Here is a 26,309-nt window from a genome sequence, read left to right on the forward strand (position 1 = left end):
TAGAGAAGGCAGGGTCACAAAAACGTGGCTTGTGTTGGGAGCAGAAGGTGGGGAGGTTTGCGATGGTCCTTAGTTCCTGGGGGAGCTCATTCCACAGTCTCGGACTGTCCCCCAAGAAAGTTCTGTTTCATGCACACACAAGATTTACCCGTATTGTAGAAAGTTCCATTGTGCAAAAGGAGCAAAGTTGTTGACCGTGGTTTTCATGCTGGAGCTGTAGATGGCGTTTTATTTATCCAGGGCTCTGGACACAGAGATAAGGACTGAGATCTTGAACTTGATTTGATGTTCTATGGCCTGATGTGTCCGCGGTAGAAGATGTGCTGCAGTGTTCTGTAGTAGTTGGAATTTCCTAAGCGCTGATGAGTTCATGCCCAGGTATATCACCTTGTTGTAGTCCAGCCATGCAGTGACAAAGGTGTGACTGAAGAAGGCCAGGCCTTCATCCATTAGGATGGGATGGCGTCTCCTTGCCAACCAGTGATGATAGAAACTGTTACTTGTGGATGTTGGGGATCTTAGTGTCAGCAAGGAATCCAAGAACACCCCTAAATTAGAGAACGAATCGACCAGTTGTGGGTAATTAACTTAAACGCAGGAACTGAACAGAGGATATCCAGAGCTTGAGACGTAATAATCAAATCCAGTCACACTTACCTCAGCCTCTTGCGCTGCACAGCTCTAGTCCAGGAAGGTGATTTCATTCTCTGCTTTAATAACTATGGCACGTCCTCATCACTTCACCACTCCAGCCTGGCCTGACCTCTGAGATTCCTGGGAATTGGCACAGGTGTTATTCACTTGGTCCATCCGGAGACACGGACATTTCTAGCGTTTCTCTTCCGTGTGGATTCTCTGATGCCTAATAAAGGCTGAGTTGTCCCTGAAGCTTCTCCCACACCCAGGGCATTTGTAGGGCTTCTCGCCCGTGTGGATCCTCTGGTGCGGGTTGAGCTGCGACTGAAGCTTTTCCCACAGTCCAGGCAATTGTAGGGGTTCTCTCCTGTGTGGATTCTCTGGTGCATAATAAGATTTGAGTGCCGATCAAAGCTTTTCTCGCACTCAAGGCATTTGTAGGGCTTTTCTTCCGTGTGTTTTTTCTGATGCTTAGTGAGGTCTGATCTATCACTGAAGCTTTTTCCACATTCAGGGCATATATAAGGTCTCTCCCCTGTGTGGATTCTCTCGTGTATAATAAGGTTAGATCTCCGACCGAAGCTTTTCCCACATTTGGGGCAATTGAAGGGCTTCTCTCCTGTGTGGATTCTCTGATGTTTAGTGAGGTCTGATCGGAAACAGTAGCTTTTCCTGCAATCGGGGCACTTGTAGGGCTTCTCTCCAGTGTGTTTTCTCTGGTGCTTAGTGAGGTCTGATCTGTCACTGAAGTTTTTCCTGCACTCATTGCATTTATAGGGCTTCTCTCCTGTGTGGATTCTCTGGTGTATAACCAGTTGGGATTGCCGAACAAAGCTTTTCCCACACTCGGAACACTTATAGGGTCGCTCTCCAGTGTGGATTCTCTGATGGTGAATGAGGGTTGAGCTGACGAAGAAGCATTTCCCACAGTCGGGACAACTAAGGGGTCTCTCTCCTGTGTGCATTCTCTGATGTTCAGTAAGGCGGGAGCTCTGAGTGAAGCTTTTCCCACAGTCGGGGCATTTACAGGGCTTCTCTCCCGTGTGGATTCTGTAATGTTTAAGAAGGTTTGAATGCTGTCTGAAGCTTTTCTCACAGTCAGGGCAACTGTAAGGTTTTTCTCCCGAGTGGATTCTCTGGTGAGTGATATGGGATGATTGCCAGCGGAAGCTTTTCCCACAGTCACTGCATTTGTAGGGTCTCTCTCCTGTGTGCATTCTCTGGTGAGTAACGAGGGCCGAGTGGTGACTGAAGCTTATCCCACAGTCACTGCATTTGTAGGGTCTCTCCCCCGTGTGGGTTCTCTGGTGTTTAGTGAGGGCTGAGCTGTCCCTGAAGCTTTTCCTGCAGTCATTGCATTTATAGGGCTTCTCCCCAGCGTGGATTCTCTGGTGAGTAATAAGGACTGATCTCCAGTGGAAGCTTTTCCCACAGGTACTGCACTTGTAGGGTCTGTCTCCAGCGGGGATCCGCGGCTGAACGGTTTCTTTGATTTTCCTAACCCCTTTGCTCCTGTGAGTGGATTTACCCCAACTCTCTGCTAACTGGATTCCCTGCTGTCTCTCTGGCCCACGCCGCCTCTCACGGTTTTCTCCCTCCTCAGGGCTCGGGGAGACGTCCCCTTCAGATGCTCCCCATACTGTCCCGTGTGGTTCCACTGGCTCAGGGCCTTCCTGCTGAGGATTCTCCTCCTCGGTCTCACTCACCGTCCCACCACCTGCTGGGACAGAGAGAGAATCCAGCCAGGAGTCAGTCCCAGTGCCGGGGGACAGGGTAAGCAAGGTACAAACTCTAGTAATGATCCCCCCTCAAAACCCCTTCCCCACTAGAAAGAAAGGATGGGATTGATTCTGCCTTCACATCCCATCGAGAGAGTCCGAGAAAAAGCGAGCGACTGCCAGGTGACTGGGAAACCGTGACTGACGTCTCCCATGAGGATGTGTCACCTGCTGGGGCAATCCTGGGCTGCATGAGACAAGGCAGAAGAAACCAGAATAACCACTGGGGAGATAAATAAATGCCTAGATCAATCGGGGATAAATCCCCTCCAAACCTTCCCCAGAGGAGGGAGAGGAAGAGCGTGATTCTGCCTCCCCATCTCCTCTGTATGTGGACGAGAGGAGGGGTTTTTGCGGTCAGACATCTTTGGTGAAAACCCGTTAAGGATGCCTGCCATGAGACGATAAAAGTGGAGCCAGTTTCACTGATTCCTCACCCATGTGGATGTCTCCTGGGATCCTCCTTTCCTCACAGCCCTGGAGATCAGGGACCCACGGCTCCTCCTCTCGTTCCAGCTGGGAGATCACATCTGGTTTGGAAATTGGAAATCCTGCTGGGGGGCAAGAAAACAAGTGTTGATCTTGTTCATTAGGGTCAGGGCTGTTAGTATTCCAGACCCAGGGTCTGAGTAGCCCACCCAGAGAGGTGCCTTCCTCTTCCCAACTCCACCCTACAGGGACTGGGCTATAAACGGTACAAGATCCCATGACGCGCTGGTCTGGAGCAAGGCTTCCTCCACCCTGCTAGGGAATTGCCCTGACTTACTCCCCTGGGGAGCTGAGCAGAGCTGCTACCCTCTCCAGGTATCGAGTTTGCATCTAAGCCTCCGTCACTCCACCCCCCTCCCCCATATCCCTCCAAAACACAAGCCAGAACTGGAAGCTCTTACTTATGAGTGTGAGCAATTTGGGGTGGGGACGATCCCTATTTCTCCATGCAGCACCTGTTCCCTGTCCAGCAGAGAGGGAAGAGCCTAGTTCTGTGGGGTCACAATGGACTCGAGGTAGGGGAGGAAGGGTCAATCGGCCCTTCCCCATCACCCAGGCGACCCACTCTGTCCCAACGGAGGGGCAGATACGATAGGCCTGGTGCTGGGTCTCCTCACTCCTCCAGCCTGCTCCACAAACCACAGACCCAGAGAGGGAAACTCTGCGGGAGGAACAATTATTCTCCAACCTCTACTCCCAGCCTCCAACATGGGAGACGCCCCGACAAATCTCACCAATCCCATCGGAATGATCTCCAAGGTGCCCCCCCTGCGCAAAGCACTCTAGCTCAGGGCTTGAGCCCCGTTGACGTTACTGGGAGTTAAGCCCACACTTCGGTTCTTCACTGAAGAGGGATGCTTGTTGTAACTGGGACCTGAGTCCAAGGAAAAGACTCATTGGGTATCCGGGTAATTACAGACCTGAAGACGTAGAATCAGACAGGCCCAAAGGACCATTACGGTCATTTAGCCTGACCTCCTGCATCACAGAGGCCAGAGAAAATCAACCAGCTATTCCTATATCGAGCACATCCAAAACTCCCCTCCCCTATCAGGCACGGATGGATCTTGGAGGACGGTCTGATCACTCCAGTGAAATACCTCATGTTCCTGAATCAATCCTACAGCTAACTGAATGCTCGCGTGCAAAGACCAGATGCTCACCACCCTGCAGATGTTTGGCCAGCAGCCTGCCTTGCACAGAGACGTACGAGTGCTGTGCAGACAGGGATCAGTGTGACCACGTGTCTAGAAGTGGCGGCCTAGATGGAAATGACAATGGTAATGACTTTGATGAACAAGGGTTTTCAGTCCCATATGTCAAGGCTAACTTCCCTAGGATTACCAACGATCAGTGTTTTTTCTACGTAAGTAATGCGTCCCTGTGTTAAAGTATAATTTAAAAAAGGTGATTTTAAAACATTTTCTCTATTAGGTATCTACACGATTGTTCTAGGTTTGTCATGTTTGGTACCATTGTGTTCATGGGAGAAAAGGCTTTTGAATGAGACCCAACTCAACCCTTTCCCTATGACGCTGTATTATCAAGTTTTCCACTAACCGGAGGAACCTGGACGTGGGAGCCACAAGGGACAGTCAGTTCCCCCTCCTCAGCTGCAGAGAGCGACACCATGGAAATTACGGTTCTGTAGATTTTTATGAACCAAATGACACCTCCCTTACCTTTCTATCACGGACTTGCCCACGGAATACGATTGTACTACATCATGCTCCCAAACGACGTTGTTTGCTAGATTGAAAAGCCCTCTTCTCTTCCCCTTGTAGGTATTTTTAGGCCGTTATCAAGTCACCACTCTACCGTCTCTTCGTTTAGGTAAACAGAGTGAGCTTATTAAGTCTCGCACTATAATCCGCCCTCGGGATTTCTAAAGGTTGGAGAGTAAAATGTCCTATATCAAAGTGTGTGGCACCCACCATGGGGGAATTCGAAACCTCATCTTGACAAATAAAGAAGACCTGATTAGAAAACATTAGTAAAAGTTAGAAAAAATTAGTAGTGGCTTAGGTGTAAGTGACAGAATCATAGAAATGCAGGGTTGGCAGGGACTTCCCGACACTGCTGCATTGAAACACAGGGCTGTGGGACCCATGCGTGAGCATCCTCACTGAACCGTAAACCTGGCTTACAGGTTCCGGACGTGGGTCTCGTTGCCATGCTAACGCGTCCGTACTGCACTCTGCAGCCTTCTCACTTGGTCTACACCTCGAGCTGCATCCATGCTGCAAAATGACAGGGCTGTGCCCCACCTTCGTAGCAGGGTCCTAGGCCGTGGGTCCCGAGAGCTTGCTGACCCACGTCAGAGAGAGGTGTGTGTGTGTGCAGGGAAGGGGGACTTGAGCTCAACCATGAGTCAGAGGCCTGGCTTAGCGTAGTCCTACCCTAAGAGATCAACAAGCCCTTCCCCCTGGACTGAGGCAAGATTAAGTGAACCTAAATCATCGCTGCCAGGAATTTTTCCAACCTCTTCTTACAACCCTCCAATGATGGGGATTCCACAACTTCCCTGCTAAGCTTTCCTGGCGCTGAACTATTCTTAGTCTAGATAAAATAACAGGAGTACTTGTGGCACCTTAGAGACTAACAAATTTATTAGAGCATAAGCTTTCGTGGGCTACAACCCACTTCTTCGGATGCATCCGAAGAAGTGGGTTGTAGCCCACGAAAGCTTATGCTCTAATAAATTTGTTAGTCTCTAAGGTGCCACAAGTACTCCTGTTATTTTTGCGGATACAGACTAACACGGCTGCTACTCTGAAATTAGTCTAGATAGTTTTTCCTGATATCTAACTGAAATCTCCCTTGCAGCAGACTACGTTGATTCCTTCCTGTCCTGCCCTTGGTGGACATGAAAAACAATGGATTACCATCCTCTTTACAACAGCCTTCTAAATAGTTGAAGACTGGTATCATGTGCCCCCGGAGCCTTCTCTTCTCTAGACTCCTTCAATGTTGCAAAGATTAGCATAATGGGAGGATATAACCCATCAACACAGAGAAAAGAAAAGGCAAAAATACACCCCATATTTCTGGATCACGCTTTCATTAATGTCCTCTGTTTTGGAGCTATTATGAGGCAAATTGTCCAAAAGGTGCTACACAGACATTACAAAAAAGGAAGAGTGAAAGCACAATGGTTCCTTGTGGCCTTGGAATCACCTGGTCTGAGCACCTGTGTAACACAAGCCATTAGAACTTCCCCCAAACAATTCCTAGAAGAGATCTTTGAGAAAAACATCCAATCTTGATTTTAAAATGGTCAGTGATGGAGAACCCACCCCGACACTTGGTAAATTGTTCCAAAGGTTAATTACACACTATTAAAAATTTATTCCTTATTTCCAGTCTAAATCTTTCTAGCTTCAACTTCCAGGCATTGAAATAATAGAAACATAGGACTGGAAGGGACCTCGAGAGGTCTCTAGTCCAGTCCCCTGCACTCATGGCAGGACTAAGTATTATCTACAGTCTAGATTCTAGACCATCCCTTGTCTAACCTGCTCTTTAAAACCTCCAATGACGGAGATTCCACAACCTCCCTGGGCAATTTATTCCAGTGTTTAACCACCCTGACAGTTAGGAAGTGTTTCCTAATGTCCAACCTAAACCTCCCTTGCTGCAATTTAAGCCCATTGCTTCTTGTTATTCCTTTCTCTGCTAGAGTGAAGAGCCCATTGCTAAATATTTGTTCCCCATGTAGGTATTTATTAGACTGTGATCGTCACCCTTAACCTTCTTTGTTAAATTAAATAGATTGTGCTCCTGGAGTCATTCACTACAAGGCAGGTTTTCTAATCCTTTAATCATTCTTGTGGCTTTTCTCTGAATCCTCTCCTGCTTATCAGCTTTCTTCTTGAATTATGGGCACCAGAACAGGACACAGTATTCCACCAGCACCAAAACCAGAGGTAAAATAACCCTCTCTGCTCCTACTTGAGATTCCCCTGTTTATGCATCCAAGGATTGCATTAGCAATTGGACAAAAAAAATCACACTGGAGCTCACGTTCAGCTGATTATCCACAACAACTCCCCATTTTTTTCCCCAGAGTCACTGCTTTCCAGGACAGAGCCCCCCGCTGTGAAAGTATGGCCGACAATCTTTGTTCCTAGATGTTTTCATTTATATTTAGCCATATTAAAACACATATTGTTTGCTTGCCCCCAGCTTAGAAAAATAAAAACTGGCTAACTGATAAATCTCAAAACATAGCTGTAAATGGAATCATTGTCAAGCACGTTTGTTTTGAGTGGGGTCCCGTCTTGGCCCTAAGCTATTTAACATTTTTATCAATGCTGTGGAAGAAAGCTTAAAATGATCACTGATAAGTTCACAGATGACACAAAGACTGGGGGAATGGTAATTAAAGAAGCGGACAGGTCACTGATACACAGCCCTCTGGATCGCCCGGTGAGATGGGTGCAAGGAAACACTGCTTCAATATGGCTAAATGTAAAATGATACATCTAGGAACAAAGAATGCAGGCCATCCTTATTCGAATGGAGACTCTCTTTGGAAGCAATATCTCTGAAAAACAGTGTTGGGGTTACGGGGGATAATCAGCTGAACATGAGCTTCCGGTGCGACACTGAGGCCAAAGTAGCCGTTGCACACCTTGGAGGCAGAAACGGGACTCTCGAGTATCAGTAGAGAGGTTCTATTACCTCTGTGTTTTAGAATCATACGACCACTGCTGGAATTCAATGTCCATTTCTGGTGCCAGCGATTAAATAAGGCTGTTGAAAAATTCGGGGTCGTTCAGAGAAGAACAATGAGTGTGACACAAGGATTGAAAACAGGCCTTCTAAGTAAAGCCTCTAGGAGCTCAATCTCTCCTGTTGATCAAAGAAAAGGTGAAGGGGAGACTTGACCGCAATCTATGAATGCCTACACGGGGAACAGAAATATAACAATAATGGGCTCCCGGTCTAGCAGAAAAAGGTAGAACAAGATACAATGGCTGGAAGTTGAAGCTGGACAAATTTAGACTTGACATAAGTTGCAAAGTTTGAACAGTGAGGGCAACTGAGCATTGGGAAAGACTTACTAAGGGTTATGGCGGATTCTCCAGCACTGGGAATTTTTAAATCAGGATTTGGGGGGGGGGAGGAGGAGGGGTTTGTTCTGTTTTAAACAGAGTAATTCAGGGGCACTCCTATGGCCCACATTACACAGGAGGTCAGAGTAGATGATCGCAACGGTCCATTCAGCCCTTGTAAACTATGAATCTCTAAAGCAGGTTTTCCAGTCGGCAAATCATTCTTGTAGCTCTTTTCGAAACCTGCGCTAATTTGACACCATCCTTTTTTCAGTGTGAACACCAGAACTAGACACAGCATCCATCAATGGTCTAACCAATCCCATTTAAAGAGGTAATATTGCCTCGTTACTGCTATTTCCTAGTCCCCTGCCAATCTATCCCAGAATCATCACGAGCCGTCTTTGCTACAGCATTGCAGTGGAAGCTATGTTTCCACCACGACCTTTTGGTCCTTTTCAGAGTCACTGCTTCCCCAAAGGGTCCCAGAGCCATGGACAGAGACGCTGTCTGACATGCTGATGAACCAGGCTCATGGTGTTGTGGGACTTGGACATCCAGACAAATAATTCCTCAGACACAGCAACAAAAAATCCTTCCGTTGGATTTTTCCAGCTCCTATTCTCACAGGACGTCTCCAGTCCCACACGTGCAGCCAGCCCCACCCTGGACTCGACATGGATCTCAGAAACACCAGAACTGCCCCCTGCAGCCATTCGAGCGACACCGTGCAACACAGAACCAGCGAGCTGGGGTGACTTGCTTCTTCCCAGCTAGACTCAAACGCAGACACAAAGTCCTGCTAATCTGTGAAGTTACCTGCCGGAAATGAATGAATCGCTCCAAATCACAGCACTTGATGAATGAAAACTCTACCCCGCCAAGAGGCCAAGGAGCAGAAAGATTCGCCAAGCATGACACTCGCTTCCTGACTGCTGCTATCAACCTCTGGCACTGCAGAGCCCCTCGCCAGGACCTGGGGCACCTGCAACAGCCCAGGCAGGGACGGGGCAAACTAGAGCACTGACGATGGGGAGCCTAGGCAGAGATGGAGACTGTGGAGCAGGGAATTCTTGTAACCCTTTGCCATGGCTGCTGCCGCAGGAGGGAAAGAGACTATTCATTACACCAGCACTTGGAGTCTCCAATTGAAATAGGGGCCCTGTTCTGCGGCCACTGGTTCTTATATGGCCTCCGCCATTACCACAGCATCTGAGCAGCTCACAGTCTTTAATGTATTTATCCTTACCCCTCCCTTGTGAGGTAGGGAGGGGCCATTCTACCCATTCTACAGATGGGGAACTGAGAAACTGAGACCCAGGGCTAGAGTCACAAAAGGACTTAGGTGCCTAAATCCTATAATCAGGCACCACTGAGATCAACCAAATCCTTGCTCAGAAGCTGCCGAACCCCGTAGGCCCCTAAACTCATGCAGCACCTACATTTTTGCAGTAAACATTCTCTAGGCGCCTCTGAGCACGCACAGTGCAGTCCCTCACCGGGTGTCCAGACGGGCATAGGTGCAGGAACTAGGGACGTGGGGGTGTAATGATGCGGTTCTGGCGGGACCCAACGGAGAGTGCCAATTCAGGACAAATCGCTTAAAACAGGGCAGTTACAGCCCAAGGCTGGGGTTTTTCCACCTCTAAGGCAAACCAAACCAGCCAGACAGTGAAGACTTCGGTCTCACCCCACTGGCTAACCACAAGTCACACAAGCAATTCCCTTAGACACTCCAGTTTCCCAGTATCACCACCAGTGCCACTCGTTATGGGGACAAATGGTTATGAAAACCAAGACCCCAGTAAAAGAAAAAAGTTCTCCCGATCCCAAAGGACCAAGCCCCAGACCCAGGTCAATACACAAATCAGATCTTACCCACAAATCACGCTGTTGCCAATCCTTTAGAATCTAAAATCTAAAGGTTTATTCATAAAAGGAAAAAGATAGAGATGAGAGCCAGTAATGGCAAAGTTCTTGGTTCAGGCTTGCAGCAGCGATAGAATAAACTGCAGGTTCAAATCAAGTCTCTGGAACATCCCCAGCTGGGATGGGTCCTCAGTCCTTTGTTCAGAGCTTCAGCTTGTAGCAAAGTTCCTCCAGAGGTATGAAGCAGGGTTGAAGACCTGATGGAGATGAGGCATCAGCCTTATATAGTCTTTTCCAGGTGTAAGAACACCTCTTTGTCCTTACTGTGGAAAATTACAGCAAAATGGAGCCTGGAGTCACATGGGCCAGTCCCTGCATACTTTGCTGAGTTGCAAGGCATATTTGCCTTCTCTCAATGGGTCCATTGTATAGCTGATGGTCCTTAATGGGCCATCAAGCAGGCTAGGCAGAGCTAACACCAACTTGTCTGGGGTGTCTCCCAGAAGCAGAGCATAAGTTTGAAATACAGACAGTATAGAGCCAATATTCATAACTTCAACTACAAAATTGATACACACATATAGACAGCATAATCATAACCAGCAAACCATAACCTTGTCTTAGACACCTCATTTGACCCCCTTTATACACGATTTGGTGCCACTACAGGACCTTGGTTGCAACCATGTTCTATATGGTCCCAGATTATATCAATAACGTCACAGGGGGGGTGCTGCAGCACCCTCAGGCTTTACGCGGGGCTCCACTCCCGGCCCTGCACCTTGGGGTCCCAGATCCGCACCTGCCCCCAGCTGTGGCCCCAGCCTCGGCCCCCTTACCTCTATCCATGTCCCCCCCTCCTGGCTCCACGGCCCTGCTCCCAGCCCCAGCTTTAGGGGGGCATGGGAGTGCGGATGGGGTAAGGGGGGGGCACAGCACCCCCACTCTAGAAAGTGTTCCAGCACCACTGCAGATGGGGAAGAGTCAATTTGGCAAGTGTCCCCAGAGCTCGCCTACTGGACTGCATCCCTATAGACGAACTTCCATACAACAGGGAGGAGGGAGAACTCCCTCCCAACTTTTAGCCCAGTGGTTAGGATATTCCCCTGGGCTGTGGGAAGCCCGCCGCTCTGTCTATGGGATAGTCTGATGCAGGTCTCCTTCAGTCTCTCCCATTGAAGCGTTTCTGCACTCAAACTCTCCTGGGAGGATGGGCCGGGATGGGATGAGCTACAGATAACTGAAGAGGTGCCTGAAACTGTGGCTGTGCTGAACAGATGGCAAGGGCTGCATCTGATCCCCGTTTCCTCTCCTTCCATTTTTCCATTTCCCCCCACAATGGATAGAATTCTGGCCACGGCTGCCTAGAACGTTGCCTGGCACTTTGGAACTGATTAGATGCAGCATTCAATAACTATTGTGTTACAGGCAGACAGAGAAAAGTCTTCCAGTTGCACGTAAGGCCTTTGTCGTCTCAGCAGGCTACTTCATGAACCCTCACTGAGCGAAGGGAAGGGGCCGCTCTGCTCACACACACGGGTGTGTAAATATTTGCAGGGCTGGAGCTTAAGCAGTAAATGCATGTTACTGACTGGCCTCAAATCCGGCTGGGTCCGGGCTGGAATCGGTATTTACCGGACTCCGGAGAGCAGAGGAGAGGAGAGGGGTCCCGGGGAATTCTCTAGCAAACGTGCAGCCCAAGGAGACTGGCCCTGTTCAAACCTTGGATAATTGTCTAAACACGAACGGGTAATTTCTCCCCCTTCCTCCCCGGGACACTTTCCAAACAACGGGCTCAGCGGCTGGTCCCCAAACTGTCCGACACAGTCACCCGGGCCAGGCTCCCGCGCCAGTGAGCCCAGGAACCGCCCGCTGGGACCCAGCCAGGAACCGGAGGCCCCGGGAGACGGGGCTTGTGCAGCTGCCGCCAGGCACTGAGGGCGGAGCAGGACCAAAGCAGCCGCTCCCGGGGACCCCCCCGCCCCCCACTGCCCCCAGGGCGGGGACGGGCGGAGGCAGGACCTGGCTCTTCCTGCCCCTTCCCCGGGTGAGCCGGGAACCTCCTCCGCCCCATTGCTCCAGCCGCCCCCGCCTCACCTGCCGGCCCCGGGCCGGGCGGAGCGCGGGGGGGTCCGGGCCCGGCTCACCCGGGGTGGCAGCAGCGGCCTGGGACCGGCTCACGATCCCGGAAGTTCAGCCCCGGGCCCGCAGGGGTGGAGAAGGCGGCGGGAGGGGGGGGGGGGGGCTGAGGAGTGGGGAGAGTGGGGGGGTTGTGGGGCGGGAGGGCTGAGGAGCGGGCGGTGTGGGCCAAGGGGGGGGCTGCGGGGCGGGGGGGGTAGTGTATTAAACTGCCCCGCGTAGGGCTGTGCTGCCGGTAGCGGTTACCGGTAGGTGAGGGGGTAAGAAGCTGTTGCCCCCCCGGGTACCTGCTGCCCCCTGTGCCCCCCCCGGGCCGGGCTTTGCCTCTGCCAGCGCCGCCCTCCTGGGCGTAACTCCCGCCCCCCCCCCCCAGCCCCGATTCCCCTTCAGCCCCCTCCTAACCCGCCCCCAGCTGCCTGACCCCCCCCCCCCCCCCCCCAACAGTCAGTTCCCGCCCCCGGCCCAGACCCTGCCCCCCCCCCCCCGCTTCGCCCCCCCCCCCTTTCCCCCCCTGTCACTAGCAGCCCGCAGAGCCCCAGGGGTGTAAGGGCAGGGGCAGGGCAGTGGCTTGAGCAGAGGAACTGAGCATGCTCCGTGTAGACACTTTACTAGGCTACAGCCGCGGGGAGGGGGAGGGGTTTGGCTGGTGTGACGTAGGCAGGCGCAGGCTAGGGACTGGCTTAAAGGCGGCAAAGCAGCCAGCAGCAGTGTCTACGGCCACACCACCCTGAACACGCCCGATCTCGTCTGATCTCGGAAGCTAAGCAGGGTTGGGCCTGGTTAGTACCTGGATGGGAGACCTCCTGGGAATACTGGGTGCTGTAGGCTTTTGCCTGCGCTCCCCACTGGGGCTCTCTGACACTGACGTGGGCGCGGCTCCCTCCACCACACGCTTTTCCCGCCGCCTACAACCTCTCCCAGGCTGTAGCCATCTCGCCCAGGACAAGGGCATTGGGCACCATCTGCCAGCCCTGTCTTGCTTTGCTTTGCTTTTTTTTACCGGTGGGCAGGGCCGGATTAACGCAGGGGCTTTAGGGGCTGCACACCAGGGCCCTGGGCTAAGGGAGGCCCCACAAAAAGATCTCTGGGCGGCTGCTAAAAGTCCAGATCGTTTTGGGGCCCCCCTTAGCCCGGGACCCTGGGCTGCAGCCCCTACAGCCCCTGCTGCCATCTCTGGCCCTGGCTGGGGGCGGGAAGCGGAGGCGGCTCCGTACGCTGCCGTTCCCCCCGCTGGGCTGGAGCCCCCCTGCGTGCGATCATCTTGTTCGAAATTAGGAAAACACTCGTACACGGGGCGGGGGCCCAACACAGTCGAATAGCCGCAGGCCCACAGAAGGGTGAATCCGGCCCAGCCAGCGGGTGCTCTTGCCCCGTGGGCAGCTGGTGTGGGAGACCAGCTGGCTGAAGGGCGGCACGTGGCCCAGGCCTCTCTGCGCTTGGCACCTGCCTCCCTTCAGCGCCGCCATTGGGAGTGGGGGAAGGAAAGCGACAGGCTGTTCCCTGCGGCGCAGCCCGGCCTTTGGGGACGCGGCTTTAGGGGAGCCCTTCCCAGCATGCCTCTTGTCAGCTGGCCCTACAAGTGTGGGGGAGAGGCAGCTGGTGCCCTAAAGTGACCCTTTGGCCCGGGAAGGCTGCTGTAGGCCTGGAGCAGCCCCTGCCTCAGGGCCAGGAAGTGGGAAGTTTGGTCCTGGTGGCCCCTGAGCTCGTCTGTCTGAGGGGGCGGGCGCCCATCCTGCCTCCCCCGGGGCCTTGCGAAGGGGGAGATGGGGGAGGGCATGGGCGGCAGATGGTCCCATAGGCTGGGGGAGGCTCAAACAGCCAAGTGTGACCTCACCCCCGGCCATGATGACTCCCTGCGTTCGGCTCTAGTTCTCCGGCTCCGGCCCCCTCCCCTGCTGGTGGGGCTGGGCCACCCGCCTTCCCACGCTGTGGGGCTAGGGAGGCTGAGGCCGCGCCCTGTCCGCTTGCCGCAGGATTGGGCCGGTGGCCGCGGTGCAGGGGCGGCGGCTCTTGGCTCCACCAGGTGTGGTGGTGGAAGGGCTGGGGCCTTGGGCAGAAGCGGGATTTCCAGAAGCAAGCAAACGGCTGACCACGTACACGAGGGCGTCCCAAGGAACGTGTGAGCTCTGGCGAGCCCTAGGAGGTGGGCGCAAACAGAGCGTATTGGCCTGTGAGCTGCTATGGTTGGCAACCCTGCCGGACTGGCCTGGAGTCTCCCAGGATTGGCATCAATCTCCCGGTGACTATTGGAAGCAACCCAGGAGATTTTACTGGGATAGTTTAAGAAAATGACACAACGTCATGTTGGCGGGGGGGAAGTCCTGGGATAGCTTCAGTCAGAGTTGGGAACCTTAGGAGCTGCCCCTGTGGGTGTGAGCACATGCGGTGGTGCCGCATCAATGGGTGTAGGGGAGGCAGCCCCGTCCCAGTCAGGGCCTTGCGTCTGGGGTGACGTGTGGGGTTTTGTGTCACGGGGAGGGGGGGTGGCGCTTTTGTGCGGGTGCAGGCTGAGGAGAGAGTGCCTGGTGAGGGGTTAGTTGTGGGCGTGTTTGGGGTGGGGTCGGGAGGAGGCATAGCTGCTGTGTGCAGGCCGGGGTGGGGGCAGCGGAGCATGGGGCGGGCAGGGTGGGAGCTGCAGGGTGGGGTGGGGGCTGCGGGTCGTGGGGTGGGCGACGGCTGGGGAGCGTGGGGCGGGCGAGGCAGTGGCTGCAGAGCGCTGGGTGGAGGGGGCTGAGGAGCGTGGGGTGGGGCCTGCGGGGGGCTTGTGGGGTGGGGGGTCTGAGGAGCATGGGGCGGGCGGGGCGGGGGTTGCGGGGGGGCTGAGGAGTGTGGGGCGGCGGCTGCGGGGGGGTTGTGGGGCGGGGGGCTATGGAGCGTGGGGCAGGCAGGGTGGGGGCTGCTGTGGGGAGGGAGGGTGCGGGAGCCGGGGCAGCATATTAAACTGCCCCGCGTAGGGCTGTGCTGCCAGTAGCGGTTACCGGTAGGTGAGGGGGTAAGAAGCTGTTGCCCCCCCCCGGGTACCTGCTGCCCCCTGTGCCCCCCCCGGGCCGGGCTTTGCCTCTGCCAGCGCCGCCCTCCTGGGCGTAACTCCCGCCCCCCCCCCCCAGCCCTGATTCCCCTTCAGCCCCCTCCTAACCCGCCTCCAGCTGCCTGACCCCCCCATCCCGGCACAAGGGCTTTGGGCACCATCTGCCAGCCCTGTCTTGCTTTGCTTTTTTTTACCGGTGGGCAGGGCCGGATTAACGCAGGGGCTTTGGGGGCTGCACACCAGGGCCCTGGGCTAAGGGAGGCCCCAGAAAAAGTTCTCTGGGCGGCTGCCCCTTAGCCCGGGACCCTGGGCTGCAGCCCCTACAGCCCCTGCTGCCATCTCTGGCCCTGGCTGGGGGCGGGAAGCGGAGGCGGCTCCGTACGCTGCCGTTCCCCCCGCTGGGCTGGAGCCCCCCCGCGTGGGATGAGTTTGTTCGAAATTAGGAAAACACTCGTACACGGGGCGGGGGCCCAACACAATCGAATAGCCGCGGGCCCACAGAAGGGTGAATCCGGCCCAGCCAGCAGGTGCTCTTGCCCCGTAGGCAGCTGGTGCGGGAGGCCAGCTGGCTGAAGGGCGGCACGTGGCCCAGGCCTGTCTGCGCTTGGCACCTGCCTCCCTTCAGCGCCGCCATTGGGAGTGGGGGAAGGAAAGCGACAGGCTGTTCCCTGCGGCGCAGCCCGGCCTTTGGGGAGGCGGCTTTAGGGAAGACCTTCCCAGCATGCCTCTTGTCAGCTGGCCCTACAAGTGTGGGGGAGAGGCAGCTGGTGCCCTAAAGTGACCCTTTGGCCCGGGAAGGCTGCTGTAGGCCTGGAGCAGCCCCTGCCTCAGGGCCAGGAAGTGGGAAGTTTGGTCCTGGTGGCCCCTGAGCTCGTCTGTCTGAGGGGGCGGGCGCCCATCCTGCCTCCCCCGGGGCCTTGCGAAGGGGGAGACGGGGAAGGGCATGGGCGGCAGATGGTCCCATAGGCTGGGGGAGGCTCAAACAGCCAAGCGTGACCCCACCCCCTGCCATGACTACATAAGAACATAAGAACGGCCGTACTGGGTCAGACCAAAGGTCCATCCAGCCCAGTATCCTGTCTGCCGACAGTGGTCAATGCCAGGTGTCCCAGAGGGAGTGAACCTAACAGGCAATGATCAAGTGATCTCTCGCCTGCCATCCATCTCCACCCTCTGACAAACAGAGTCTAGGGACACCATTCCTTACCCATCCTGGCTAATAGCCATTAATGGACTTAACCTCCATGAATTTATCCAGTTCTCTTTTAAACGCTGTTATAGTCCTAGCCTTCACAACCTCCTCAGGCAAGGAGTTCCACAAGTTGACTGTGCGCTGTGTGAAAAAGAACTTCCTTTTATTTGTTTTAAACCTGCTGCCCATTAATTTCATTTGGTGGCCCCTAGTTCTTGTATTATGGGAATAAGTAAATAACTTTTCCTTATCCACTTTCTCCACATCACTCATGATTTTATATACCTCTATCATATCCCCCCTTAGTCTCCTCTTTTCCAAGCTGAAAAGTCCTAGCCTCTTTAATCTCTCCTCATATGGGCCCCATTCCAAACCCCTAATGATTTTAGTTGCCCTTCTCTGAACCTTTTCTAATGCCAGTATATCTTTTTTGAGATGAGGAGACCACATCTGTACGCAGTATTCAAGATGTGGGCGTACCGCCCGGCGTGCGGGTCCAGTTCTCTGGCTCCAGCCCCCCACCCCCGCTGGTGGGGCTGGGCCGCCCGCCTTCCCACGCTGTGGGGCTAGGGAGGCTGAGGCCGCGCCCTGTCCGCTTGCCGCAGGATTGGGCCGGTGGCCGCGGTGCAGGGGCGGCGGCTCTTGGCTCCGCCAGGTGTGGTGGTGGAAGGGCTGGGGCCTTGGGCAGAAGCGGGGTTTCCAGGAGCGAGCAAACGGCTGACCACGTGCACGAGGGCGTCCCCAGGGACGTGTGAGCTCTGGCGAGCCCTAGGAGGTGGGTGCAAACAAGGCGGATTGGCCTGTGAGCTGCTATGGTTGGCAACCCTCCCGGACTGGCCTGGAGTCTCCCAGGATTGGCATCGATTCTCCCGGTGACTATTGACAGCAACCCAGGAGATTTTACTGGGATAGTTTAAGAAAATGTGTGTGGTGTGTGGCGGGCGGGGGGGCAGCAGGGCGTGGGGTGAGGCTGCGGAGCGTGGGGCGGGGCTGCGGGGCCTGGGGCGGGTGGGGTTGGGCAGCAGGGCGGGGTGGGGGCTGTGGGGCGTGGGGTGGGTGGGGGGGCTGCGTGGTGCGGGCAGATGGGGCTGCGGAGCATGGGGCGGGTGGGGCGGGGGCTGTGGAGTGCGGGGCTGGGTGGGAGCTGTGGGGCGGGGTGGAGCGCGGTGCTGGCGGGGTGGGGGCTGCGGGGCGGGGGGAGCTGTGGAGCGTGCTTCAGGCGGGGCGGGCGATGGATAGGTGGGGCGGGTAATGGTGTGGGGATGCGGGAGCCGGGAAGGAGGGGGGGAGGGAGGTGTGCGGGAGCTGGGAGGGACGGGGGGAGGGAGGCGTGTGGGAGCCGGGAGGGAGGGGGGGGAGGGATGCGTGCGGAAGCCAGGAGGGAGGGGGGGAGGGAGGCGTGTGGGAGCCGGGAGGGAGGGAGGGGGGGAGGGAGGTGTGCGGGAGCCGGGAGGGAGGGGGGGGAGGGAGGCGTGTGGGAGCCGGGGGGGAGGGAGGTGTGCGGAAGCCAGGAGGGAGGGGGGGAGGGAGGCGTGTGGGAGCCGGGAGGGAGGGGGGGGGAGGGAGGTGTGCGGGAGCAGGGAGGGAGGGGGGAGGGAGGTGTGCGGGAGCCGGGAGGGAGGGGGGGGAGGGAGGTGTGCGGGAGCAGGGAGGGGGGGGGAGGGAGGTGTGCGGGAGCCAGGAGGGAGCCGGGGAGGGAGGTGTGCGGGAGCCGGGAGGGAGGGAAGTGTGCGGGAGCTGGGGGGGATGGGGAGAGGGAGGCATGCGGGAGCCGGGGGGGGGGAGGGGAGAGGGAGGCGTGCGGGAGCCGGGAGGGAGGGGAGGAGAGGGGGAGGGAGGTGTGCGGGGGGAAGGGGGGAGGGAGGTACATTGGTGCATGACGCAGGCAGGCGCAGGCTGTGGAGAGTGGTGCGGGTGGTGCGGGCGATGGTGTGGGGAGGGAGGCGTGCGAAAGGAAGGGGGGGGATGGAGGCATACGGGAGCCGGGAGGGAGGCGTGCGGGAGCAGGGAGGGAGGGGGGGAGGGAGGTGTGCGGGAGCCGGGAGGGAGCCGGGGAGGAGAGGGGGAGGGAGACCTGTGGGAGCTGGGGGGGGGGGAGGGAGGCATGCGGGAGCCGGGAGAGAGGGGGGGAGAGGGGGAGGGAGGTGTGCGGGGGGAAGGGGGGAGGGAGGTACATTGGTGCATGACGCAGGCAGGCGCAGGCTGTGGAGAGTGGTGCGGGCGGTGCGAGTGATGGTGTCGGGAGGGAGGCGTGCGAAAGGAAGTGGGGGAGGGAGGCATACGGGAGCCGGGAGGGAGGCGTGTGAGAGGCGTGATGTTGGTGATGGTCTGGTGGTCGGGGCTGTGGAGTGTGGCGTGGGGCAGGGCGGGTGATGGGGTGGGGAAGGAGCCAGGAGGGAGGTACATTGGTGCATGACACAGGCAGGTGCAGGCTGTGAACTCGCTTAAAGGCGGCAAAGCAGCCACTACCAGTGTCTATGGCCACACCACCCTGAACATGTGCGATCTTGTCTGATCTCAGAAACTAAGCAGGCTCAGGCCTGGTTAGTACTTGGATGGGAGACATACTGGGTGCTGTAGGCTTTTGCCTGCGCTCCCCACTTGGGCTCCCTGACGCTGATGCCTGCACGGCTCCCTCCAGCACACGCTTTTCCCGCCGCCTACAACCTCTCCCAGGCCGTAGCCATCTCGCCCAGGACAAGGACTTTGGGCACCATCTGCCAGCCCTGTTTTGCTTTTCTTTTTTTTACCGGCGGGCAGGGCCGGATTAACGCAGGGGCCTTTGGGGCTGCACACCAGGGCTGGGCTAAGGGAGGCCCCGCAAAAAGATCTCTGGGCGGCTGCTAAAAGTCCAGATCGTTTTGGGGCCCCCCTTAGCCCGGGACCCTGGGCTGCAGCCCCTAAAGCCCCTGCTGCCATCTCTGGCCCTGGCTGGGGGCGGGAAGCGGAGGCGGCTCCGTACGCTGCCGTTCCCCCCGCTGGGCTGGAGCCCCCCTGCGTGCGATCATCTTGTTCGAAATTAGGAAAACACTCGTACACGGGGCGGGGGCCCAACACAGTCGAATAGCCGCAGGCCCACAGAAGGGTGAATCCGGCCCAGCCAGCGGGTGCTCTTGCCCCGTAGGCAGCTGGTGTGGGAGACCAGCTGGCTGAAGGGCGGCACGTGGCCCAGGCCTCTCTGCGCTTGGCACCTGCCTCCCTTCACCTCCGCCGTTGGGAGTGGGGGAAGGAAAGCGACAGGCTGTTCCCTGCGGCGCAGCCCGGCCTTTGGGGACGCGGCTTTAGGGGAGCCCTTCCCAGCATGCCTCTTGGCAGCTGGCCCTACAAGTGTGGGGGAGAGGCAGCTGGTGCCCTAAAGTGGCCGTTTTGCAGTAACTTGCCAGTGGAGATGGCTTTCCTAAAGCGCTGACCACACTGTTGCGTTAGAGCGCGTGCGTGGGAGCCCTTTAATGCTGCAAGTGTGGCCAAAGCCTGAGTTGCAGCGCTGTAATAAAGCAGCGGGCTGGGGTGCAGCAGTGGGGCGGGCCAGCAGGACCCCGGCCGCAGTGGGCTGGAGTGGCTCCACTCATGCTGCACCGGCGGGAGCCCAGCCACGGCGGGCTGGAGTGGCAGTGGCTGGGCTGGCGGGACCCTGGCCATGGCGGGCTGGAGCAGCCCCAGATCCAGCCATGCCGGGCCGGTGGGACCTGAGTCCCGGCCGCAGCATGCGTGCTGGAGTGGCCACAGTGGCCTGGAGCAGCTCCCGCCACGCTGGCGAGACCCCAGCCCTGGATGCGGCAGGCTGGAGTGCACCCGGCCACACTGCGCCAGCGGCACCCCAGCCGCGGTGGGCTGGAGCGGCCCTAGCTCTAGCCGCACCGGCGGGTCCCCAGCCCACCTTGGTTAACGGTTAACTGGTTAAATGATATCATTTTAATCGTTTAACCGGTTAACCTTTTAAACAGATTTTTACATCCCTACGGCAGGCATGTGCCCCTCCCCTTTCAGAGCTCGGTTCTGACAGCCAGCGGCGCCGTGCTGTTCTGCTTTGGGAGACACAAAGCAAATCATTTGTGTGGCCTTAGGCAGCTTCTGAACACAGCTACCAGACCAGCCTCATGGCAGAGGTGCACCTACCTTCCCTGGTTTGTCAATCGCTAACACAGACAGGGGCCTGTGGCCATGAGAGGGGGAGAGGTTTAGCACCCACTGTCCATCCCCCATTGGCTCGCTTAGGCAGCTCCCTGCCTAGCCTGCTGGCTTTTGTGTTTCCCAATCTAAGGCACCTTCTCTCCCCAGTCACTGTACAGGGAGCCGGGGCTCCTACGTCAGGTTTTGTTGATCCCAGTGTTGTTCCTCTGATTTTTGAGGTGCCTAAAAATGTAGTCGTTGCCACGGTGAGTGTCACAGCACCCAAGTCCCCTGGTGGATCCCAGCCTAAAATACAGCCCACAGCTAATGAGAAATCACAGCATATAGAATAAGGATGATTTTAGGTTCATAACACCAAACCTCAATGGAGAACCTCAATGGAAGTAAGTTGAAAGTTATACTCAAATTCCATCACAATGTGCAAGTCTTATCTCAGACTCTTGTTCTGCACAGCTCTGCTCCAGGACGGTGATTTCATTCTCTGCTTGAATAACTACGCTGTGTCCTCGTTACATGGCCACTCCAGCCGGGCCTGGCCGACCCGCTGAGATTGGTGGGAATTGGCAAAGGAGTTATTCACTTGGCACATCCCTAGCCAGGACACTTCTCAGGTTTGTGTTTTTTGTGGAGTCTCTTATGTGCTATGAGGTTTGAGCTGTGACATAAACTGCCCCCCAGTAAGGGCACTTATAGGCACTGACTTTTATTTTTCATGGTGGGTGTTCCACGCCGATCCACCACAAGGCTCTGCACCCACTCCTCCATCTCCCCCCAACACCCCCCCGCCCACCCACCGCTCGCTCCTTTCTGCCTCGCCTGAGGCCTCCCTGCCCACCAGCCACTCGCTCGTTTTCGCGTGCTCCCCCGACCACCTCCTGCCAACTGATCACTGATCCATGTCCAACCCTGGGGCCCAGCAAACAGCTGATCAGCAGCCAGCCCTGGGGGCCGCCAGAACACTGATTTTTTTCCCCGTAGGTGTTTCAGCCCCAGAGCACCCACGGAATTGGCACCTAGGTCTCTCTCCCATGTGGGTTCTCTGATGTGAAGGAAAGTCTGAGATTTGCCTGCAGCTTTCCCCACAGTCAATACAGTGATAGGGTCTTTCTCCACTGTGGCTTCTTTTATGTGTAGTAAGGGCTGAGCTCACAGTGACGTTTTCCCACATTGTGAGCACTGAATGGGTCTCTCCCCTGTGTGGATTCTCTGGTGAGTAACAAGGAATGGCCTCTGACTGAAGCTTTTCCCACAGTCAGGGCAGTTATAGGGTTTCTCTCCTGTGTGGATTCTCTGCTGTGATAAAAGATGTGAATTCTCACAGAAGCTTTTCCTGCACTCAAGACATTCACAGGGTCTCTCTCCCATGGTGAAACAACGAGGAGTCCTGGGGCACCTTAAAGACTAACAAATGTATTTGTTTATTTAGAAATTTTATTTCTCCATGTGGGTTCTCAGATGTGATAGAAGGGTGTTCTTGTGACAGAAACTTTCCCCACACTCCCTCTCTTTGTAGCGCTTCTCTCCCACGTGGCGTTTCTGGTGAGTAATAAGGCATGGCTTCCAACTGAATCTTTCCCCACAGTCAATACACTCATAGGGCGTTTCTCCACTGTGGATTCTCTGATGTTTAGGAAGGGTTGAGTTCACATGGAAGCTTTCCCCACATGCTGGGCAGTTAGAGGGTTTCTCTCCTGTGGATTCTGTGATGTGATAGGAGATAGGACTGCTGACTGACGCTTTTCCCGCACTCATTGCACTTGTAGGGTTTCTTTCCTGGCTGGATTCTCTGACGTTTAATATGGGCTGAGCGCTCCCCGACGCCTTTTCCGCAGTCAGGGCAGTTATAGGGCTTCTCCCCTGTGTGGATTTTCTGATGTTGAATGAGGGATGATCTTTCACAGAAGCTTTTCCCGCAGATGGGGCAGTTATAGGGTTTCTCTGCCGTGTGGGGTCTCTGCTGTGATAGAAGAGTATTTTTCTGACAGAAGCTTTTTCCATACTCACTGCATTTGTAGGGTTTCTCTTCCATGTGGAGTCTCTGATGTTGAATAAGGGATGAGCCCTGAGCAAAGCTTTTCCCACAGTCAGGGCAGTTATAGGGCTTCTCTCCTGTATGCAGTGTACGGTGCCCACTAAGGGTTGACCTGTATGGGGAACGTTTCCCACAGTCTGGACCCCTGTCGGGCCTCTGGTGCGTGTGGATTCTCTGGTATATAATAAGGTCTGATCTGTACTGGAAGCTTTTCCCACAGTCACCGCAGACGTAGGGTCTCTCTCTCGAGGGGATTCTCTGTTGAATAGTTTCTTTGACTTTATTCACTCCTCTTCTGCTGTGAGTGGATTTACCCCATCTCTCCTCTGAGTGGTTCCCTGCTGCCTTTTTGGCCTGCTCTGACTCTCACAGGTTTCTCCCTCCTCAGGACTCTGGAAAACGACCCCTTCACCTCTTCCCGATACCATCCCCTGTGGTTCCACTTGCTCTGGACTTTCCTGCTGAGGATTCTCCTCCTTGATCTCACTCACCATCCCATCGCCTGACAGAGAGAGGATCTGGACAGGAATCAGTCCCTGTGCCGGGGGACAGGGAACCTCCGAAAGGGGAACCTCTGAAAGGGGGGAACAAACCCAAATAACTGCTGGGGACATTGAAAAACCAGGAGCTGAATCTTATTCCCCCCAAACCCTTCTCTAGTGGAGGGAGAGGAGTGGACCCATCCTTCCTTCACATCCTCGGAGTACAGATGAAGGCCGGGGCTGAAGGGTCAGACAGGTGTGATGAAAATGCATGAGTGACGTTTGCCATGAGGCTGGAAAAATTAGTTTCTGATTCAGGTCATTCCTCACCTTTGTGAGCATCAATCGCAATCTCACTTTCCTCATGTCCCTGGCGATCGAGGACCCACGGCTCCTCCCTTCGTTCCAGACAGGAGATGATGTCAGGCTTGGAAACTGAAAATCCTGGTAAGGTGCAAGGAAACAAATGTTGATCACATTCATTCCCTAGCGCTGTTACTACAAAATCCAGCGTCTGAGCAGCACAAGCCAGAGCGGCTCCTTCCCCTTCCCAACCCCACCCTATGGGGACGGGGCTATAAATCGTACAAAGCCCTTGACGCGCTGGTCTGGAGCAAGGCTTCCTCCACTCTGCCTAGGGAATGGCCCCAACGTACTCCCCTGGGGAGCTGCGCTGTGTTGCTCCCCTCTCTAGGTATGGGGGGTACAACTACGTCCCCATCACTGCCACTCCCCCGCCCCCACTCCTGTCCCTCCAGAACACCAGCCAGAAAGGAAGGGGATCTCTCTGGAGTGGGGACTGTCTCTCACGACGTGTCTGGGCAGCAACTGGCTCACTGGGGCTTTGGTCCTTTACTGCCGCCTCTCGCTGATGCCTAATTCAAGCCATGAAGAAATCAAGAGAGGAACCTCCACCCTGGGCCGGGAAAGATGGAGGACAGCAAAGAACTTCCTTTCATAGCGTGACCTTTGGGGGCTCACTCAGAGCAGTAAGGGGGTCCCTCACGGCCTGCCTCTGTCCTGTGCAGCTTGGCTCAGATCCCTGGCACCTGCAGCAGGCTCACAGCCCGATGGCCTCACCCTGGCTTCCACCAGCCTGGGTACTCCCTGCCGGGTGACCCCAACAGCCCTGAGTCTCCCCAAAGCCATCTCCCAGGCCGTTCCCAGTCCCTCGCACTGAACCCTCACAGATGTCACTAAGTTTGCTGCCTCCAAGGAGACAGGTCACACACACGCCTGGTAGTTTATCTGAATTCCCACACTTCAGTTCAATAGAACAACACTGAGATGGTTTTGTAGTAAAACCAGAGTAAGTTTACTACGACAGAATGTAGGTTTAAGAGATTTCAAGGAAGCGTGAGAGAGATTTGAAAGGTTACAAACACAACACACTTTCTTGTCACTCACCGTTAACTGCAGCAAGTTGCTGTCTTAGTCTAAGCAGGTTTCTCACCTACAGTCAATTCCCAGAGACTTTTGGTTGAAGGATCCACTTTTCTCACATGTAGGGGTGGCAACTCTCCCGGACCGGACGCCATGTGCCCCTACAGCCTTCTCTCTTATAGACTAAACCTGCCCAATTCCATCAGCTTTGCAAAAATTACCACAGTGTAAGGATTTTGTTGACAAAAAAACCCAACAACCCTGTAATGGATCAAAGTTTTGCTAAAGTCCTCTGGGAGTTATCATGAGGCAAAGAGCCCAAATCACACTACACAGACATTAAAGAATATGAAAGCGTCCACTGCTCCTTTGGTGATACTGCGGAATTCTATTTTGGGGGGGTTTTGTGGTGCAATTTATGAAGACCTTTGGGAGTTACAAACCAGAATTTAAGCCAAAGGTAATATTCAGACAAGACAATGCCACTCACTCCGCATTGCTCAGATTGCATTTGATATGTGGAAATGGAACAAAGTCTAAATCAGAAATATATCCCTATTTACACACACACACACACACACACACACACACACACACACACACACACACACACACACACACACACGCTTCACAAAGGTCAGTCATAGGCTAATATAATGCTAATTTAGAACTTTTCAATACCGTTTCACTAGATTTCCAAAAAACCCACAATTCCACAAACAAGAAGGAAGGACGTACAACCAGCCAACCAACAACAACCTGTGTTAATGGGAAACAAAAGCAGATATATACAAAAGAAGCTATAATCTATAACAAATGATAAAAGGGTAACTGTTAGCAATAAATAAATTAGAACCAGGGAATTGTAGAAAAAAGGAGCAGAAGAATTAGCCAGGCATGACAATCATTTCCCCACTGCAGCTGTTGACTGGTACTGCAGAGCCCCTTCATGCAGCCCACCACAGTCCTGGGGCCCCTCCAACAGCTGAAGCAGGGAGGGAGAACAGTGGAGCGCTGGCGATGGGGAACCCAGCAGAGACAGGGAGTTTGGCACAAGGAATTCTTGTTACCCTTTGCCACTGCTGCTGCTGCAGGAGGGAAAGAGAGCATTAATTACAGCAGGAGCTGGAATCCCCAACTGGAATAAGGGCCCCTTTGTGCTGTCAGTGGTACTTGTCTGTCTGTCCCCTACCATTACCACAGGGTCTGAGCACTAGAAGTCACAAAACCAAACCCCGCTCAGCTGCCACCAAACCCTGCAGGCCCCTGAGCTTGCTCAACACCTAACTTTTTGCAGTGACATTTCCCTCTGCATCTCTGTCTCTGCCTCTGAGCGAGCACAGGGCATCCTCTCACCAGGCATCCAGACGTCCAAGCCCCAGGGTGATGCACAGACCAGGAGCTGATGGGCGTCCCGCTGCCTCAGTGTCCCGCAGGGCCCAGTCTGGTCAATGTGCTCAGAGCTCCCCTCCCACATCGTCACCTAGAGATGAACTTCCACAAAACCAGGATGGGGGAGTCCCTCCCTCCTCGCTGTTAGCCCAGTGGTTAGGGGACTCCCTGGGCTGTGCGAGAGGCCTGGTTGAAGCCCCCCTCTACTCCAGAGGGAGATAGATTTTAACAGGCCCTTGCCCCTGACCTGTGGGATACTCAGCGTGGGGCCCTCTCAGCCTCCCCTGTTGAACCTGTACTGCTGTGGATAAATATGATTTTAAAATCCAGTGAAATGAGAGGACTGGATGCTGAGTCTCCCACCTCCCAGATGAGCTCTCTACCCACCCGGCTACAGAGTTAGTCCCAGGCTTATTTGTTCATTTTCTCCCCCTCTTTCCCCCCAATGATTCTTCCATTATTTACCCCCAGTGGAACAGCTTTGGCAGGAGAGTTGCAGGGACCCCTGCAGCAGAACAGCCCAGGGCCAGCATGGTCAGGTGTGACGTTCCCCTCTGGTGTTCTCTGGACCCGTGATCTGCTGGGTCACCCCAATCCTTGTCTCTAGGAGCCAGCCTTACCCTGCTCTGCTGTGAGAACCCCCACTCCCGGGCTGGTCACGCACAGCCTCTGGCATGTAAGTGCTCCTTGCATTGTGCAAC

The 26,309-nt window shown here is 55.2% G+C and overlaps 1 protein-coding gene and 1 non-coding gene across 2 annotated transcripts; one reads left to right on the top strand and one right to left on the bottom strand.

Annotated features, from left to right (window-relative positions):
• Nucleotides 1-797: 797 nt before the first annotated feature.
• On the bottom strand, nt 798-25,693 carry LOC135885370 (zinc finger protein 436-like). The gene is made up of 4 exons (XM_065413040.1): nt 25,573-25,693; nt 23,164-23,277; nt 2,852-2,965; nt 798-2,353 (listed from the first exon to the last, which is right to left on the bottom strand). Exons 1-4 carry the CDS (start codon nt 25,691-25,693, stop codon nt 798-800), a joined length of 1,905 nt encoding a protein of 634 aa, XP_065269112.1.
• LOC135885932 (5S ribosomal RNA) lies at nt 12,678-12,796 on the top strand. Its single transcript, XR_010561763.1, has one exon. It is a non-coding gene; the product is annotated as a 5S ribosomal RNA (ribosomal RNA).
• Nucleotides 25,694-26,309: the final 616 nt, after the last annotated feature.

This window comes from Emys orbicularis, chromosome 11, assembly GCF_028017835.1.
Source record: "Emys orbicularis isolate rEmyOrb1 chromosome 11, rEmyOrb1.hap1, whole genome shotgun sequence".
Classification (NCBI taxonomy): Eukaryota; Metazoa; Chordata; order Testudines; family Emydidae; genus Emys; species Emys orbicularis.

Bases quoted from the DNA above. Each gene is read 5' to 3' on its own strand.
- LOC135885370 (XM_065413040.1), bottom strand. From the start codon at position 25,693: ATGTGGGAGGGGAGCTCTGAGCACATTGACCAGACTGGGCCCTGCGGG. The intron at 23,278-25,572 runs GTGAGAGGATGC...GCACCTTACCAG, and splicing joins CTTGGACGTCTGGATGCCTG to GATTTTCAGTTTCCAAGCCT. The intron at 2,966-23,163 runs GTGAGGAATGAC...GCCCCCCAGCAG, and splicing joins TGCGATTGATGCTCACAAAG to GATTTCCAATTTCCAAACCA.